The following is an 18,745-nucleotide window of genomic DNA, read 5'->3' on the forward strand; positions in this document are numbered from 1 at the left end:
GTCACGCAACTGGGAAATAGGGGTGGGCAACTTTGACAATCTACACTCACTGCAGAGGGCCACATTGCATATTACTGTCGTTGCAAAAATAACCGATCTACAAGCTCAAAACGCGTCGCAGTGCGACGTGTTTTGAGCTTGTTGATCTGCTATTTTTGCTATATTTGAATTGAATTCCTGAATAATCTTGCTATTTTTTAATTGGAATCCTGAAAAGTAACATTTTTATTTAATTTCAAATGCATTTAGTTATAGTTATAGTTAACTTATAGTTAGTTAGTTGGTTAGTTAGTTAGTTAGTTAAAAGACAATATCATTTTAATACTAGTAATTAGCTGAAATCAATAATATATCGATGTTTGGATATTAACCTGAGGGCCACAATACGTGATGGTGGGGGCCGCATGTGGCCCCCCGGCCGCCAGTTAATAATGAATTGCATTTTTATAGCGCTTTTCCAAGTGCTCAAAGCGCTTTACAATGGTTCATTCATTCATACGTTGGGAGGTGAAGCGGCGAACAGTCGACACCAGTGTCCTCACTTCCCACATTCACACACACCAATGGTGGCACGCTCACACCGACCAACTCATTGGAGGCAATGTAGGGTTCAGTGTCTTGCCCAAGGACACTTCGACATGTGGACAGGAGGAGCCGGGATTCGAACCGCCGACCCAGGGATCATTGGACGACCTGCTCTAGCCTCTACCTCCTGAGCCACAGCCGCCCCACAGTTGCCCATGTATGAATTATAGGCATCAGTGTGGCTGGCACTCCCTAACGTTGACCTCGTCCTTCACCACCAGGTATGGCCTGAAGGGGGCGGTGTACATGAGGAACCGTGAGGGTCAGGTGCTGAGTGTGAACGCGGACGGCAGCTGTGAGTGGCAGAGTGGCTCCATCCAGAGACATCCAGACCACATCAGCACCAGCAGCAGCTCTGGCAGCTCCACCTTCAGCCTGTTTCATCACATCACTGTAAGTCACTGTTTCCCCAACGTTTTCATGTCAAGGACCCCCAAAATGATACTCATTAGCCCTAGGACCCCCATTTGAAAATACATGCCCAGGACCCCCATGAGAGAAGATTTTTACGGTTCTAGGGCCCCCGGTTTGACCTGAATTAGGCCCTCCATTAATGGCATTTCTATCTCTGGTACACCAACACATGTAAAATCATACTTAATTTAACTCTGAGAGCGGGTCCATTCCATTTGTACACTCTCTGAGTTACAGTCCCATAAGGGTCCAATTTTGTTCCAATATCATTTAGCTGGGGACCCCCTGGAACTCCCTCAAGGACCCCTAGGGGTCCCCGGACCCCACTTTGGGAACCACTGCTGTAAGTCACTGTTTCCCTAGACTGGAACCCATCTATGCTTTCTATGGCATAGGCAGCTCCCGGCTGGCCAATCAGCAGCAGCTAGAGGCGGGATAGCTGCTGCTGATTGGCCAGGCCGTTTTGTGGCCGGGCATCAAGTCTGCCTGAGAGTTCCCAGATGGGAGCAGGAGGGGGGAACCCAGTGTACTCTCTGCTGCCCCATCTGGCGGAGTCAGGTTAGCTCCTGGCAGGATCCGCCGGGAGAAACTAGGCGCAGCTGCACGACATGAGACGAATTAATTAGAGCGACAGAGAGAGAGAGAGAGAGGAGTGTGTGTGTGTGTGTGTGTACGTGTGTGCGTGTGTGTGTGTCAATTTAACAAAGGTGCAGGCGATCAGAAATCAGCAGAGAGTGATCGACGTTTGTGTTACTGTATGCCGTATTGAAGTGGACTCGGCCCCAGATTTATTTTTTCTCCCTGGAAATAAAAACGTCTGGGTTTTCTGAGGCTACTGTTTCCCCAATGTTAAAAACATAAAAAATCACACCCGAATCAGCTGTGGTCTGACGTAATGTCTGACGTAATGAAATCACACCCGTGTGAACTGGGTGACCATAGCAACCATGCTCATTTTTTGGTACGAACAGACAGACAGACAAACTAACAAAGCCAGTTGTAGGCATTTTTTTAACCGATTTTTAACCGATTTGCTCGTCTCCATATGAATAAAATTTTCCCTTCATTGTCGATGGCATTTAATGTTTGTGTTGCCACAAATTGACGTCATATTTGAGGTACATATGCCCTAATTTCTCCTTTCATTGCCAATGGCAAATATTGAGACGTGTGGGCACAAAAGAGACGTGTGGGCACAAAAGCTGTATACACTTGTGTGAAGTGAGGGGCGCTCTCATCATCATCATCATACATCACATTTCGTGCTCAGCCAATCAAATCATCACCAATGTCATTCCGGCCAATCACTTTTTTCGTCTTCACTTTTCTGCCCTCACTTTTATCCTCAATATATACTTTGCTCAGCCAATCAAATCATAGCTATGGGGTGATCAGCCAATGTTTGTGTTCACACAGTCCTACGTCATAGATATGTCATAGACTGATGTCACAGGCTGTTTTTCTTTAACTGGGTTATTTTGCCAGCATTCATACAACAAACACACGGATTAGAGTGAGACTTTGGCCTTGTATTGTAACTTTGTGTACATCTGCTACTTTAGTTACGGTAAATTACACAGCTCCTCGTTGGTGGTAATAAGAGCGCTGTCCTCTACAGGTGCGCATCTCCGTGGAGCCATCGCGCTGCCACTCGGACAGCCTCCACATGGAGATGATCAGCAACAAGCCCCACCGGAGCCCCGCCGCCGGCCCCCAGAGCACCCAGACCCAAGGGTGCCGTCCCAGCCTGGTCCAGGAGGTGGTCCGCCAGGCAGAGGAGGCGTCCCAGCAGGCCCAGGAGAAGGCCGCCCGTGGCCCCAAACTCTCCAAGGAGGAGAGGGAGTTCCGCCAGAGCAAAGTCCCCAACCTCTACTCCCTCCTGGAGGAAGCGAGGGAGCTGGCCTTGACGGACCTGTCCATCTGTACGACCAGATAGTTTGTTTTCCCGATGCGGATCAGAACTCTTTAGTCCTGTGTACCTCTTTGACCTCAGGGTGGTGTAATATATGCTTCTATCATATATTACACTGTATGCACTGTATCGTGGTAGTGGGATAATATACAGAAACGGACGAAACAGCACTTGAAGTTTTTTCCAACACAGTTTCTGGTTGATTGTGGACAGTACTGAACCTTTTGTGTGGAAATTAGACAGAGTACTGCCGAAGCAGACAACCCGCAACACTCCAGGTTAGAGAAGCAATGCTTCTACAGGTGCAAGGCTCCATGATACATGATAGAATGAAAATACCAGCACTCAATACATGTCCTCTTCACATGATTTATTGACCTCTGACGAGCAGACAAGCATACTTGTTTTTAATCATTGTTTAACATGCCTATCTGGCAGCTAATTTGTTATTCTGAATTAAAGTTTGGCCGAGTTTCTTCAGCCACATTAACCCTGCTGTCCCTATTTTTTGTCATGAAACGTGGGTAAACACGAGTACCTTTTAAGCCTTTAGTTTGATGTAATCAAAGTGAAATCCTTCCAGACCATCTCAGCAACTGACGTCCATTTTGTTTCTGTTCTTCTGAATATGAACCGTCTTGCACGCGTGACCCTTGCCACTGTGTCAGAGATGGAGATGGTTGACACTCCCCCGTGAAACATCTTGTAAACCAAGTCCCAACACGTCAGAATCCCAGGCCAGGATAAGAGGATGCTGGCGACTTACTTACCTGTGCAATGTGAGTTTATGTGAGGTAGCGCATGATTCAAATGTGATTTGTTTTATCTGTACTGTATAGATGCACCAGCAGTGACTGTTGGGGTGGAAGTGAGACAGTGAGTCGAATGAATAAGTTGCTGGAAGCAATGATTTATTGTAATAGGATGCACTTCTGTAGTCTGTAACCTAGCATCTCAATCAGTGAATGTGTGGCCTACAATCGATTTTTACATTAAAGTTCCATCCATCCATCTTCAACCGCTTATCCATAACAATAATAATATAATAATATCTGGGATTTATATAGCGCTTTTCTTAACACTCAAAGACGCTTTACATGCGTTGGGGCCAGGGGGGGGAACAAGAAAAGGACAACTTTATTAGAAAAAACTATTAAAAGAATAAAACCAATAAAACAGTGCATATAACAAGTTTTAAAAACACGTCAGCTTGGAAATGCGATGGTGAACAGGTGGGTTTTTAGTGCAGATTTGAAGGTGGGAAGTGAGGGGGCATCTCTGATGTGTTTGGGGAGAGCGTTCCAGAGGGTAGGTCGCGGGGGAAACAGTTCCACCAGCGAGCTCCAGACTTCCCTCTCCAGAGCAACATTTGTGACTTCTCCTGGGGGATCCTGAGACGTTCCAAGGCCAGTGAGTCGATCCCTCCATCTGCGCCCTGGTCTCCTCCCAGTGGGACATTACATTAAAGTTATCCAAGAAAAATCACACTTGTGTGAAGTGAGGGGCGCCTCACTAAACGTGACGTCATGTGGCAGCATGGTAATGTTTGTTTAAAGTGCTCTAAAACAAACATTAAAAGTTCATACACTTGGCTGTAACTCTGTTTAAAGTCCTCTAAACAAACGTTAAAAAGTCCATAGACTTGGCTGCCACATGACAATTCCAAAAGCCAGATGTTGGATGGGCTAGTGCCCCTCAAAAAGAAAAGAAAAATCACACTTGTGTTAAGTGAGGGGCGCTCTTATCATTATACATCATCATCTCATGAACAACCTAATTTATGTGATTAGTTAGCCGATTTGCTCATCTACATATGACGTAAAGTTTCTTTCATTGTCGATGGCATTTAGTGTTTGTGTTTTACGTCATAGTTGGCAGACATTTGACCTAATTTCTCCTTTCATTGTCAATGGCAAATTATGAGACGTGTGTGGACAAAATTTACATCATATTTGAGGCACATATGACCTAATTTCTCCTTTCATTGATCTGAATTTATGTGATTCCTTAGCCGATTGGCTCGTCTACATATGACGTAAATATTCCCTTCATTGTCAATGGCATTTAATGTTTGTGTTGCCACACATTTACGTAATATTTGGGGGACATTTGACCTAATTTCAAGATTCAAGATTCAAGAATTTATTTGCCATGTCAACAAGTTGATAGGAATTTGTCTTGGTTCATACTCAACATATACAGACAACCATAGATACAAAAACAAAAAGGACAATACAATACAAAAACCAGCAGCATAGGGAATTACATTGTTTTTAAAGTGCACTATGCATATTGCTACATATACATACATCTAGTTCAGATGTCTAATGGCTACGAGGTAAGTGCTATCTCTGAAGCGAGATGTGGAGCTCTTGATGCTTCTATATCTCCTGCCTGATGGGAGGAGATTGAAGAGGTAATGTGCAGGGTGAGAGTTGTCTGCAATGATTTTTTTTGCCTTCCTAATTATTCTGGTGGAATAGAGTGAGGAAAGTGTAGGGAGGCTACATCCAATGGTTTTTGATGCGCGACGTACTACTCTTTCCAGCTTTGATTTGTCTTGAGAGGTTGTGTGACCAAACCAGACAAGCATGGAGAAGGTAAGAACACTTTCAATAGTGGCCCTATAGAAGTGAGTCATGGCTGTTTGGCTGACTTTAAACTTCTTAAGCTGCCGCAGAAAATAGAGACGCTGGTGTGATTTGCTTATTATGAGACTGGTGTTGAGATCCCATGATAAGGATTCATGGATGGTGGTCCCTAGGAACCGGAAGGAGGAGACTCTTTCTACCTCTTCCCCATTGATGAAGAGGGGGGGAGGGGACTCGAGATTTTCTTCCTAAAGTCTATGAACATCTCTTTGGTTTTAGAGATGTTTAGAATCAAGTTGTAACTCTCACACCATCTCACCAGCTCCTCTACTGCTCTGCGGTAGTCGGATTCATCCTCGTTGGTAATAAGACCTACTAAAGATGTGTCATCAGCAAATTTATACATCATAACTGTACTTCTCCTTTCATTGTCAATGGCAAATATGAGACGTGTGTGGACAAACGCTGTATATACAGTAGGAGGGGCTAGCGCCCCTCAAAATAGATTCGAGTAGTTAGTCAGCGACCACTAAGCAGGGCGTTACTTCTCTGGAAGCCCGCGCTGCTGTTCACTGCTGCTTCACTTTCAGGAAGAACATTAGAACAAGCAACAGGTCATGGAACTGTCTCCACTCTCCGCAAATACTTTTTAGATTTGGTGAGTCCATATTTGATCATTTCTCAAATCGTTTCATTGTGGTACAGCATTAAACAGAGCTATGTCACATTGAAAAAAAGCTCAGATTAAAGTAGCAGCTCTGTTTTCATGCAGTAGGTCTACTTGGTAGATAGCATTCCATTTGGCTTTGGTTTTGGGTAGTCTCTTTCCAGTATGCCAGGTAGCTTTCTTTTTGTTTTCTTATAATCTGGTTATGGAGCGTGTCTGGGTTACTTTCTTTTAGGTGGTTATGAGATTTAAGTGCTCTCTTCTTTCTTTTGACGCCCTAATTCTGCCCTGGAAGCATTGTTTGTTGTTTTTCATTGGGTGCAGAGGATGGATTTGCAGAGTCTCAGTTTGGTGTTTGTCCCATTTCTCAGGTTCTTGGTTGGCAAGGGGACTCCAGATCTCGCAACCATAGAGGGTTCTATGACGGAGTCGAATATCTTTAACCAGATTTGAATTGGGATGTCTATCTTAACGTTCCTTTTGATGGCATAGAAAGCCCTTCTTGCCTTTTCTCTCAGGTCGTTCGCAGCTTTGTTGAGGTTTCCTGTGCTACTGATGTTTAGGCTGATCATTTTTGTCTTGGTTAGATTTACTGTCGGGGCCCATGTCTGTGGAAAAACACCAGACCAGGTCTGCAAACACCTGGTCTGCTCGTACACATGCGCTTGTACGAGTGGGCGTGTGTGCGTACAGGGTTTATAGCCATGGGTTCTTATCATTTTATGAACTGTCAGCCGGTCCGTGACAATATAAAGGTTGGGAACCCCTGCTGTACGCCACTGGAAACGTGCCAGTCTAGGTGGCACGCTGCCTTAGTTACTGGTAGTGACAAACAAAGTCTTCCATCTTAACATCCAGTGTTCTTCACTTCATACAGGCTTGGGTGAGTTGTGTGGATAGTATTTACTAACAGTAATTTATATTATATACGATATTTGAATACATTTTGACATTTGCCCTTCAGGCTTTAGCCTTAATGAGGGTTAATATTATCACTAGTCGGTAACAGAACAAATAACACAACTAAACATTTGGCATTTTTCTATCAATGCCTGTTGTTTTGACCTCCGTTGAGGTTACACTTGTACATCCTGATTAAATATTAGAATGTCAGTGTTTGACTAAAGTAAGGGGATATCTCAGAAATGACTTATGGGAAGTGTCCCTCCCCAGGAAATATACAACACCACCACTGTTTGTCTTCTATATATGGATTGATTTGGCAAGTTTGGGAACGATGCTCATTAGGAAGATTCATTTAATTTCCATTCTGACCACTACCATTTTTTTATGTTTTCTTTGTGGCTTTCGCCTTTTATTTTTATATTTTTATAGAGGGATAGACAGTAAATGGGGAGAGATGGGGGGGGGGGCATGCAGTAAAGGCCGCCGGGATTGGGAGTCGAACCCGCGGCACACTGCCAGACTGGATTACCAGCCAAGGTGCCTGGACCGCTGAGCCGCAGTCCAGGCCGACCACTATAATTTTAACAGTTTGACATTTACAAAAATGTGGTTGGCTGTCTGCGTAACTTAATAAGATCTTTGTTTCAGGTGTGGTCAGCTGTCATCCGTAAATATATTTGGTCTATTTGGTGTGGCAGGACACACCACATAGACCAATTTGTCTAAAGGCCAAAATGCATTGTGTAATTCTGAATTTTGTTTTCTTTCATATATCAAATGACAACAGTGGGCTATAACATAACTTTTCACCAACTTGTGCCGGTATTTCCTTTGGCCACTAGATGGAGTCATTGAGACACCCTGCTGACATCAGGTCCTCTGGTAGTTGTCTCCTGTGCCAAAGATGCTCAACAAGGCAGCTTTTAATCAGCCACTATATGTCTACATGTATATGGCTAAGAATGGCTTGCCAGAGGATACTGAGAGTGGCAGAGACCATAGATATTTATAAAACACCACAGACTCTGTCAAGAGGCACATGTAGGCTATAAAACAGTTCTTGGTGAGTTTATTTGTATTTACTTTAGCAACAATGTATCTCTCTGTGAGAGTTGTTTTTCCACACTGACATACCAGGTTGGAGGGAGAAATGTTCTGAGACTCTGATGCTGTCCACCACTAGGCCAGCACTGTGTTAGCCTGGTTCTGAGACTCTGATGCTGTCCACCACTAGGCCAGCACTGTGTTAGCCTGGTTCTGAGACTCTGATGCTGTCCACCACTAGGCCAGCACTGTGTTAGCCTGGTTCTGAGACTCTGATGCTGTCCACCACTAGGCCAGCACTGTGTTAGCCTGGCGCAGCCAGACTGATGCTGTCCACCACTAGGCCAGCACTGTGTTAGCCTGTCCACCACTAGGCCAGCACTGTGTTAGCCTGGCGCAGCCAGACTGATGCTGTCCACCACTAGGCCAGCACTGTGTTAGCCTGGCGCAGCCAGACTGATGCTGTCCACCACTAGGCCAGCACTGTGTTAGCCTGTCCACCACTAGGCCAGCACTGTGTTAGCCTGGCGCAGCCAGACTGATGCTGTCCACCACTAGGCCAGCACTGTGTTAGCCTGTCCACCACTAGGCCAGCACTGTGTTAGCCTGGCGCAGCCAGACTGATGCTGTCCACCACTAGGCCAGCACTGTGTTAGCCTGTCCACCACTAGGCCAGCACTGTGTTAGCCTGGCGCAGCCAGACTGATGCTGTCCACCACTAGGCCAGCACTGTGTTAGCCTGTCCACCACTAGGCCAGCACTGTGTTAGCCTGGCGCAGCCAGACTGATGCTGTCCACCACTAGGCCAGCACTGTGTTAGCCTGTCCACCACTAGGCCAGCACTGTGTTAGCCTGGCGCAGCCAGACTGATGCTGTCCACCACTAGGCCAGCACTGTGTTAGCCTGGCGCAGCCAGACTGATGCTGTCCACCACTAGGCCAGCACTGTGTTAGCCTGGCGCAGCCAGACTGATGCTGTCCACCACTAGGCCAGCACTGTGTTAGCCTGGCGCAGCCAGACTGATGCTGTCCACCACTAGGCCAGCACTGTGTTAGCCTGGCGCAGCCAGACTGATGCTGTCCACCACTAGGCCAGCACTGTGTTAGCCTGGCGCAGCCAGACTGATGCTGTCCACCACTAGGCCAGCACTGTGTTAGCCTGGCGCAGCCAGACTGATGCTGTCCACCACTAGGCCAGCACTGTGTTAGCCTGGCGCAGCCAGACTGATGCTGTCCACCACTAGGCCAGCACTGTGTTAGCCTGGCTGCAGACTAACACAGTGCTGTCCACCACTAGGCCAGCACTGTGTTAGCCTGTCCACCACTAGGCCAGCACTGTGTTAGCCTGGTTATGAGACTCTGATGCTGTCCACCACTAGGCCAGCACTGTGTTAGCCTGATGCTGTCCACCACTAGGCCAGCACTGTGTTAGCCTGATGCTGTCCACCACTAGGCCAGCACTGTGTTAGCCTGATGCTGTCCACCACTAGGCCAGCACTGTGTTAGCCTGATGCTGTCCACCACTAGGCCAGCACTGTGTTAGCCTGATGCTGTCCACCACTAGGCCAGCACTGTGTTAGCCTGGCTGCAGACTAACACAGTGCTGTCCACCACTAGGCCAGCACTGTGTTAGCCTGGCGCAGCCAGACTTCATCCTCTCCTATCGATGCTGTCCACCACTAGGCCAGCACTGTGTTAGCCTGGCGCAGCCAGACTTCATCCTCCCTGTCCACCACTAGGCCAGCACTGTGTTAGCCTGGCTCTGATGCTGTCCACCACTAGGCCAGCACTGTGTTAGCCTGGCGCAGCCAGACTTCATCCTCCCTGTCCACCACTAGGCCAGCACTGTGTTAGCCTGGCTCTGATGCTGTCCACCACTAGGCCAGCACTGTGTTAGCCTGGCGCAGCCAGACTTCATCCTCTCCTATCGATGCTGTCCACCACTAGGCCAGCACTGTGTTAGCCTGGCTGTCCACCACTAGGCCAGCACTGTGTTAGCCTGGCTGTCCACCACTAGGCCAGCACTGTGTTAGCCTGGCGCAGCCAGACTTCATCCTCCCTGTCCACCACTAGGCCAGCACTGTGTTAGCCTGGCGCAGCCAGACTTCATCCTCCCCTATCGCATATGCATATGCCCTGAGGCGCAGTGGTATATTAGTATCGCAATGCGAGGCTAGCACTGGGTGCAACTCAAGAAAAACCCAAATCTTAGCCCATAACTCCTCCTGGTGGTCTTAAAATTGCCTGGCTAATAAGCCAGACGCCAATCAGCCGTTGGCAAAAATAAATGCCTGCCGGCGGATTACGGTCTGGAAAGGCTCAATTTTACTAGCCTGGCTAATAAGCCAGACACCAATCAGCCGTTGGTAAAAAGCCCCCCTAACCACACCAAAGGGTCGAGACGGTTTTAGCGTTGTCCTGTTGCACGTTGACACACGTGGTCCCACGTTGTCCCAAGTGATTCAACGCATGGAATTCAATGGCCCCCAAACCACACCAAAGGGTCACTCATCATGCAACTCCTTGCAACCGTTTGGACCCAAGGAGTTGCATGGTGACCCTTTGGTGTGGTTAGGGCTTTAGTCAGGAAGTCATTCCTCTGAATCCAGACTGGGTGAATCAGAGGCCAAGGTTCCCGGTTCAATCCCCAGCCCCTCCTGGCTGTGCGTGTTTCCTCCACTGTCTGTGGATGAATAGATTGGAAACAGTATTTCATCTGCGTTACACAAATATGCAACATTTTAGCTGGCTTTCGATGGTGACGTAATAAAGGTAGGTTTCAGATTACATACATGTATACATAGAGAGGCATTACCTTTAATCCACCCGACACTGAAACATATCTTCATTATGTCACCATCGAGAGCCAGTTATACCCTGGCATTGATACATATCTTCATTACGTCACCATCGAGAGCCAGTTATACCCTGGCATTGATACATATCTTCATTACGTCACCATCGAGAGCCAGTTATACCCTGGCTGTTAGGGTTTTGGTTTGAAGGCCTCTAAGGTCGAAGGTGGGAGTCTGACAAGGTCTGGTCTGTATTGGCTAGTTAAGGGTTTGAACCAAGTTGAGTTACGTTTGTATGTTTATTTTCTGACAAAGAGATCTTGGCTGGGTGTAGCCTTATAAAGAAGGGAGAATGACGTAACGGTAGTTCGACGTTACGTCATCCTTAACAGTATCTCCCCCTCGACGGACGTGTCCGCGCGTCTTCATGGGGGTTCATAGGGGTTTCGACGTTACGTCATCCTTCATGGGGGTTTCGACGTTACGTCATCCTTAACAGGAGGGGGCACCTTGCCTGAGGGTTCGATTCCGAAGGTGTCTGTTCTTAAGGGAACGGTGCCTAAGGGGCCGATTGCCAGCAAGAAAGTTAGTCAAGAGAACTTCTTGTCTCTGCTGGCTAGAAGCAATTTGTTGCTGGCTAGCAGCAAGTTGTATCACTAGTTGTGTGAAAGTGGGGTCAGTCTCCCTCTGTTTGGAGGAGGATGGCGGGTTGGTCTGCATAACTGAAGTGGGTGTCGCGTTGGAAGAAGGTAGGATAGGTGCGTCGTGCATCATAACAGAAGTGGATCCCTCGTCGTTGGAATTAGACGGGATAAGTGCTTCGTGCTTGACTCTACGGTCCTTGGGTTTCCTAGTGTCCATGAGGACTCGGCTTCAACCTGAGGTGGTCAGAAAATACTGTTAGGGTTTTGGTTTGAAGGCCTCTTAGGTCGAAGGTGGGAGTCTGACAAGGTCTGGTCTGTATTGGCTAGTTAAGGGTTTGAACCAAGTTGAGTTACGTTTGTATGTTTATTTTCTGACAAAGAGATCTTGGCTGGGTGTAGCCTTATAAAGAAGGGAGAATGACGTAACGGTAGTTCGACGTTACGTCATCCTTAACACTGGCATTGGTACATATCTTCATTACGTCACCATCGAGAGCCAGTTATACCCTGGCATTGATACATATCTTCATTACGTCACCATCGAGAGCCAGTTATACCCTGGCATTGATACATATCTTCATTACGTCACCATTGAGAGCCAGTTATACCCTGGCATTGGTACATATCTTCATTACGTCACCATTGAGAGCCAGTTATACCCTGGCATTGATACATATCTTCATTACGTCACCATCGAGAGCCAGTTATACCCTGGCATTGATACATATCTTCATTACGTCACCATTGAGAGCCAGTTATACCCTGGCATTGGTACATATCTTCATTACGTCACTCTCAAAATCAGTATGTACCAGTGTTGTTTTCGTCGACTAAAACTAAGACGAAAAATGTTCGCCGACTACCTTTTTTCACTGACGAAATCTAAATTGAAACTAAATGAAAACTAAGCTATGATGACTAAAACTAAGACTAAATATATTGACAATTTCGTCAACAAATAAAAACTGGACTAAAATGTTAGGAAGGGACTAGCGCACAAGAGATCCAGTATAAGTCATTTTACAATTGGTTGCATGCTGAAAATAGCCGATCTACAAGCTCACAACGCGTCGCAGCGCGACGCGTTGTGAGCTTGTAGATCTGCTATTTTCAGCAAGTGTAAAATCTGTCATTACGACGGCATCAAGGTCCACCAAAATGCATTTTAGTCGACTAAATCAACTGTAGATTTAGTCGACATAATCTTATGACATTTAGTCGACTAAAACTAGACTCAACACAAAAAAACATTCAGGTGACTAAAATGTGACTAAAACGAAGTGAAAACTATTCAAGAGACTATGACTAAAACTAAAACCAAAATTTGCTGCCAAAAACAACACTGGTATGTACCACGGCATACGCATCAACGCGCCGGTTAAACCACCTTACTTGCGCGCTCTGCTTGCGCGAGTAAATATGAGCAACAAAATAAATAGACGAGTCACGATCTGTACACAGTACACATTCCTTCATTTCGCTGACAGGATCTGTGTGTGAGAACCTTGAATAAGTAACAATGTGTATCCGTCTTTGAAACAGGAGTATGGCTGTCTGTCTCTTTTCCTGAACTAAACGTCTCGTTACTGAGGCCACTTTCAGGCAGCCAAATGTCTTCACGGTGCAACAACAATCAGGTATGTAATGTGAGTGACCTTCACAAAATGATAAGATTATACTAGCACTATGGACTAACGCATCATGAAGGCAGTAACATACAGGTAAACGCACAAAGACAGATGAACACAATTCATAGAATATCCATAAATATCCATGCATACCTGGCAGCACCACATTGCCAGCAAAGCCTTTTGTTGAATCTCATGAACCTGTCCTTATTGTGGGCATGTCATCATATAGACCAATTATTTGTTTACAAACATTGGGACTGGGCGCACAGGTGACTGTTTCATTTAATCAATTCCCAACAGATCCCCAAACATGTTGTTTTGGGTAGCGCTGGTTTCAGTCCATTCAACCTCCTCTTGTGAGTTGGCTAGTGAGATGCACCCTAGGAGACATTTATACTTCAAAGCCCAACAGTATTGCGCACAGAGAACAGCTGATATACAAGCTCACATCGCATCGCAGATGCGACTGTTGTGAGTGTAGAGGTCTGCTGCCGTGTTCATGAGCGCACCTCCCGTTCTTATGACAGCGACTGGAGGTGTGGTTTTGAGGACTGTTTTGAATTGCTATTATTGTTCAAACAGAAACCAAGGATTATATATTTCAAGGGCGAGAGATCACAATAAAAATCCTAATCATTCTTCCTCCACACTGGGAGAAAAACAGCATCTGAAAGTTTGATGGGGCATTTTTTACATGTGAATGCAGTTAGAACTTTTCCATTGCATCTTATGAGAGGTGTTGTTCTTCTGCAGCCCTTATGCGCGTGCATGCTGTTTCTTATCAGTGTGACGTCGTCTGATAATGCGTCTATTAGGCAAACATTCTAAATTAAACACTCTGCTTTCACCATAGACATTTGGTGTAGAGGGGAAGAAGCAGGGGGAAAGGACAGAGCCCTGGGGAACCCCGGGGTCAACACATTATATAGCGTTTGATCGCCAACGTCCCCATTCTAGGGGACGATGCTTCGCTTTAGAGATAGATTGGCTGCTTTCGGCAAAGAGATTTGGTGTTACCAGGGAAAAGGAGGGACCCAAAGACAGACCCCAGTCAGCGAAGTATATAGGTTTTGAACCCATTTTGGGGCGGGAACCCCTTTTGGTGTTAGCATTATGTTATGCTTTAGCTATTGAAAAATAGCAGATCTACAAGCTCATAGCGCGCCACCGAGTGGCGCGCTACGAGCTTGTAGGTCTGCTATTTTTGAAAATTCTAAGAACGACAGAGAAAAACATAGCTTTTTCAGAAAACTGTCAGGATGTAGAAGACATTTTTAGAATCTGATCTCAGGTCAAAATTGGTTTATGCAGCAATGGCCGAGTGGACAAAACCATTGCTAAAGTGAGTTTCTTTTTTATTCTTTCCATTTGAAAGTGCTATATCTGTGTCCAAATGGCAGTGATGTGTCATTGCGTTCATATCTGACCTTGGGGGTGGGAATGGTCACTGAGAGGCAGTCCTACTGTATTCAGCACTTTAAATCATTTCACTCACGAGTAGAATCTTAAATCGGAGGTTCTAAGGTAAGCAGAGACGAGGCACCAGACTTACTAATGAAATTATGCATTTTTCTGGATTTAAAGTAAACAAAGTGGTGATTTGTGTGTTAACGTAACTTGATCATTCAAATTTGTATTATATGGATATATGTCAGAACCTGTTGATCTGGGCTGTTGGCCTCAGGCATATGGATATTAAAAATCACACCCGTGTGAAGTGAGGGGCGCTAATAGCAACTCATGTTGCTATGATTAGGTGATTAGGTTAATGGCATTTAATGTTTGTGTTAGGGACAAGGTGGCGTAAATTTTCCCTTCATTGTCAATGGCGTTTTTAAATAATCATTGAACTAAAAACAAACATTAAACCTGTATATAGGAGGGCCTAGCGCGGCGCCCCTCAAAAAATCAGATGCCTCATTGGCTGCTGCAGTTCGTTGGATCGACCTGTCTCCCAACGGGAGGAGGAAGTCAAGCGGAAACTTGAACGCATGCATTGTAGGTTGGAGTGGACACCTTCAGGATGCTCTGAGCGTTTTCCTCCGGCAGGGGACGCCACCTCACCTCCCCCGTCAAACGCATCAATGCACTGCATCTGTTTGCGTTCGTACTCCACCATGAGCTCCAGCTGTTTGGGGTCTTCACACTGACGGTTGAACAGGTTTCTCCACAGAGCTGCAGCTAGCACGCAGTCGTCCGATAAGATTCCCTCATCATATCCAAATATAGCTGCATAGAAGGTCTCCGTCATTGCCTTCATGCTCTCCTTTCTATGGACGGCACCAATCCCCATGATCTTGCTCCTCTGCTCCACGTCCTCCCACATGGAGTGAACGATGTAACGACACATGTACTTCCCTGCTCGGCCTTCCTGCCGCACCTTCCTCACCAAACACAGCCATACGTGTAGCTGTGCCACCAGGAACCAAGAGTTGAGTGTGTCCGGGAGGGAGCATCTTTCAAAGAAGTCATCATAATTGATTCTCTCGACGCAGCATGTGTACATCCGCAAGGCAGCAATCTTGATTTTCCATTTGTTGTATTTGAGGGGTCCTGTGAAGCCCATGGCCTCGATGAGTTTAGTGAAGGCTCCCACCTCTTCCGAGTGCTGGGGTGAATCCTTCGCATTAGAGAGCTGTGCGGTTCTGTGCAGTGTCCGCCGTGGTGTCAGGAAGGGGGAGGAGGTTCTGGCCAGCTGACAGGCCACTAATGTTCTGGCCAAACGGGCCTCTTGCTCTAATACCTTTCGTCTGATCGCTGTCGCATGAATGCTTCTGACTGCGGACCCTAGCGGTCGCCGATACATGACTCCGCAAGGAGTTGTAGTATTATTATGATATGTCACTTTGATTGTGTCCCCAATTATCGTAAGCCTACAGGTACGCCTGTACCCGCCTCCTCCTTCCTGCAATGTCAACTAAATGAATGTCATCCCCTGATGAATTAGAAGGCTACGGTAATTTCCCAACATTAGCAGCTCTAGTCTGATGACAAACCATGCAGGCCAAACAATGCCAATTTGCGCATTTGGTGCCATTGCAATTCATGCAACGTCTTGAATTGGGCGTTCTTTATTTATTTTGATTTGGATCTCCATATCGGGGGTTATATATATATCCATATATTATATCCATATGTTATATATATCCCTATATAACCCCCGAATGGACCGATATGCCCATATGTGGTCATGCATCTATACGTGTAATCCCTAGGAGTGTGTCATTACTATTGTGACATTGTCTGAAGTGTCTGGCTATGGGGTAGTTAGTGTTTGTTTTGAGCAAACAAACTTGTTCCTGCACGCCCCAGTCAAGACATGTAGTGCCACACAACAACACTGCCAATCGGGCTCAGCACTAATTTGTCAAATATTGCGTTATTGGCTTAGAAAATTTCCATGACTTCAAGGCTTGTAGACTGGGGGTATTGCTCATTTGCATGATCTGTAGCTTGCGTGGTGCCCTCTTGCGAGTGCTGCAACAGGGGTTGCTGCCCCCTGTTTACCATCAGTTACAATATTTAAAGTGCTCTAACATTAAAAGTTCACACACTTGGCTGCCACTCTGTTTAAAGTGTTCTAAACAAACATTAAAAAGTCCATAGACTTGGCTGCCACATGACAATTCCAAAAGCCAGATGTTGGATGGGCTAGTTGCAGAGTACAAAAAAAAGATTTGAGTAGTTAACTCTCAAACATTTTTTTACGAGATGAAATGCATGCGTTTTGTGACCTGTATCCTAGGTGAGTCGTATCATGCTGGCCATGTAGCGTTGCAGTAGCTATCCGCATGCAGTCATCATGCTGGCCATGTAGCGTTGCAGTAGCTATCCGCATGCAGTCATCGGCACGCTGTTTTGTGGTGAACATGTTTGTCAAAATGATAGTTTTGCCATGGACATGCAAAAGAGTGCATCACAATGTTACCAGAAACACACAAAGACCCAGCCCCAAATATAGCTGGCCCAGCTGGTTCTCAAAGTGGGTCGAGAGGGACCTTTGGGGTTCCTTGAAGGTGGTCCAAATGGACCATTACGGTGTGTAATCCTGAGGGTCTACAAATGGAACACTCCTCAGTTATGGGGGTCATTGAAAATAAAATGTTTGAGAGAAGTGAAGTGTGAGTGGACTTCTAATGTGCCATAGTGTCTCAGTAAATCAGTGTCAGATATTCTGAAGAAAACTTGACATTCAATCTGCCACGGACATGAATAGGCTTTGTGTGTGCCTTTGGCAGCTGATTTTTTCTCCGCAAGCTCAATTCAGCTCTTATCTTATCTAGTGTTTCTACAAGCAAGTCAGTGCATTCATTAGGGGGTTCCAGTGTTCTGAAGTACTGTAAAATGTATTGTACCTTTTAAACGCAATCAGAGGTGGTTTACACAAGTGTAGACTTTGGAATTGAGAGGGAAAGTGTCTATAGAGCGTCGCAGTCCCGCCTCCTACCCTGGACCAGGAAATGAAACCCAATGCATTATTCTCATAGACATTTCTTAAAGTATTTATTTAAAGACGGTTACGCCGCGGACAAAGCCAACTCGAGTCGTGACAACTCATGACAACACAAACAATATTTTGGACCAAACAAATAATTACAAAGAAGAAAAACAACAAAAAAAGTGTTGTAACCTGTCATTTTTTTCTTCTTTCTAATTATTTGTTTGGTCCAAAATATTGTTTGTGTTGTCATGAGTTGTCACGACTCGAGTTGGCTTTGTCCGTGGCGTAACCGTCTTTAAATAAATACTTTAAGAAATGTCTATGAGAATAATGCATTGGGTTTCATTTCCTGGTCCAGGGTAGGAGGCGGGACTGCGACGCTCTATACAGCTCTAGCCTGGCCTCAACCTCTGAATCACTAGCCACGCCTATTAATAAACAAATATGTTCTTGAATAATGAAGTGAAATGAAAATTCAGGCTTTAGAATATTACAAAACTATCATATAAAAAAAAAAGAGATGATAATAATTATGTTGGCTGGTGGTTGAATACCAGGCGTGGCGCGGCATTTTTAGATCAAGGGATTTGAATGAGCATGCTTGTGCAGGCTTCTTTTCTGAGAGTGTATGAGACATGTTTGTGAGAACCCTGGTGTCAGTTTGGTCAGTTTAGAAACGGGAAGTCATGAAGCACACTTTTCAAAGTCCTGCCCTAACCAGTAGTCTGGAAGGGCTGATTGTATTGCATTGATAGCATCGTAACAGCTGCGTTGCATTGATAGCTGCGCGTCTTCACTTCATACAGGTTTGGGTGAGTTGTGTCGACACTATTTACTAATGATGATTATAATTAAAATGACGATCTGGCCAAAATACGTGGAGCTTATAATATATTTGAATACATTTTGACAATCGCCTTTTAGCCTTTTAGAATTGTGTTCGGTCGACTGACCGATTCACTAGTCGGTAACAAAAAAATGCATTTTCTTTATTTATTTTGGAGCGGTGCTACAGTTGGAGGCCATCGATATTGTCCTTTTCTTTTTGCTGAGGTTTGCGTGATCTGCGCAAAAGGACAGTTAACCCATTTTGGGCGGGAACCCCTTTTGGTGTTT

At 45.6% G+C, this 18,745-nt stretch overlaps 1 protein-coding gene and 1 pseudogene across 3 annotated transcripts in view; one reads left to right on the top strand and one right to left on the bottom strand.

Annotated features, from left to right (window-relative positions):
* dis3l (DIS3 like exosome 3'-5' exoribonuclease) overlaps window positions 1-18,745 on the top strand; it is a 49,279-nt gene that overhangs the window by 26,355 nt on the left and 4,179 nt on the right. Inside the window, exons 17-18 of one of the 2 annotated variants that reach the window (XR_013791302.1) lie at window positions 807-978; window positions 2,618-3,690. Coding sequence is in view for 1 of the 2 variants with exons in the window: in XM_079516776.1 (XP_079372902.1) it covers window positions 807-978; window positions 2,618-2,935 (490 nt within the window). In the remaining variant the exon portion in view is untranslated. Of the gene's footprint in view, window positions 1-806; window positions 979-2,617; window positions 3,855-18,745 lie in introns of those variants that run through there. The other variant, XM_079516776.1, reaches the window with a different exon arrangement.
* Window positions 15,160-15,994, bottom strand: LOC306933726 (ubiquinol-cytochrome-c reductase complex assembly factor 1-like; annotated as a pseudogene). The gene has a single exon. The product of its transcript is annotated as a ubiquinol-cytochrome-c reductase complex assembly factor 1-like (transcript).

Source organism: Electrona antarctica (genome assembly GCF_951216825.1).
Source record: "Electrona antarctica genome assembly, chromosome: 12".
Lineage (NCBI taxonomy): Eukaryota > Metazoa > Chordata > Actinopteri > Myctophiformes > Myctophidae > Electrona > Electrona antarctica.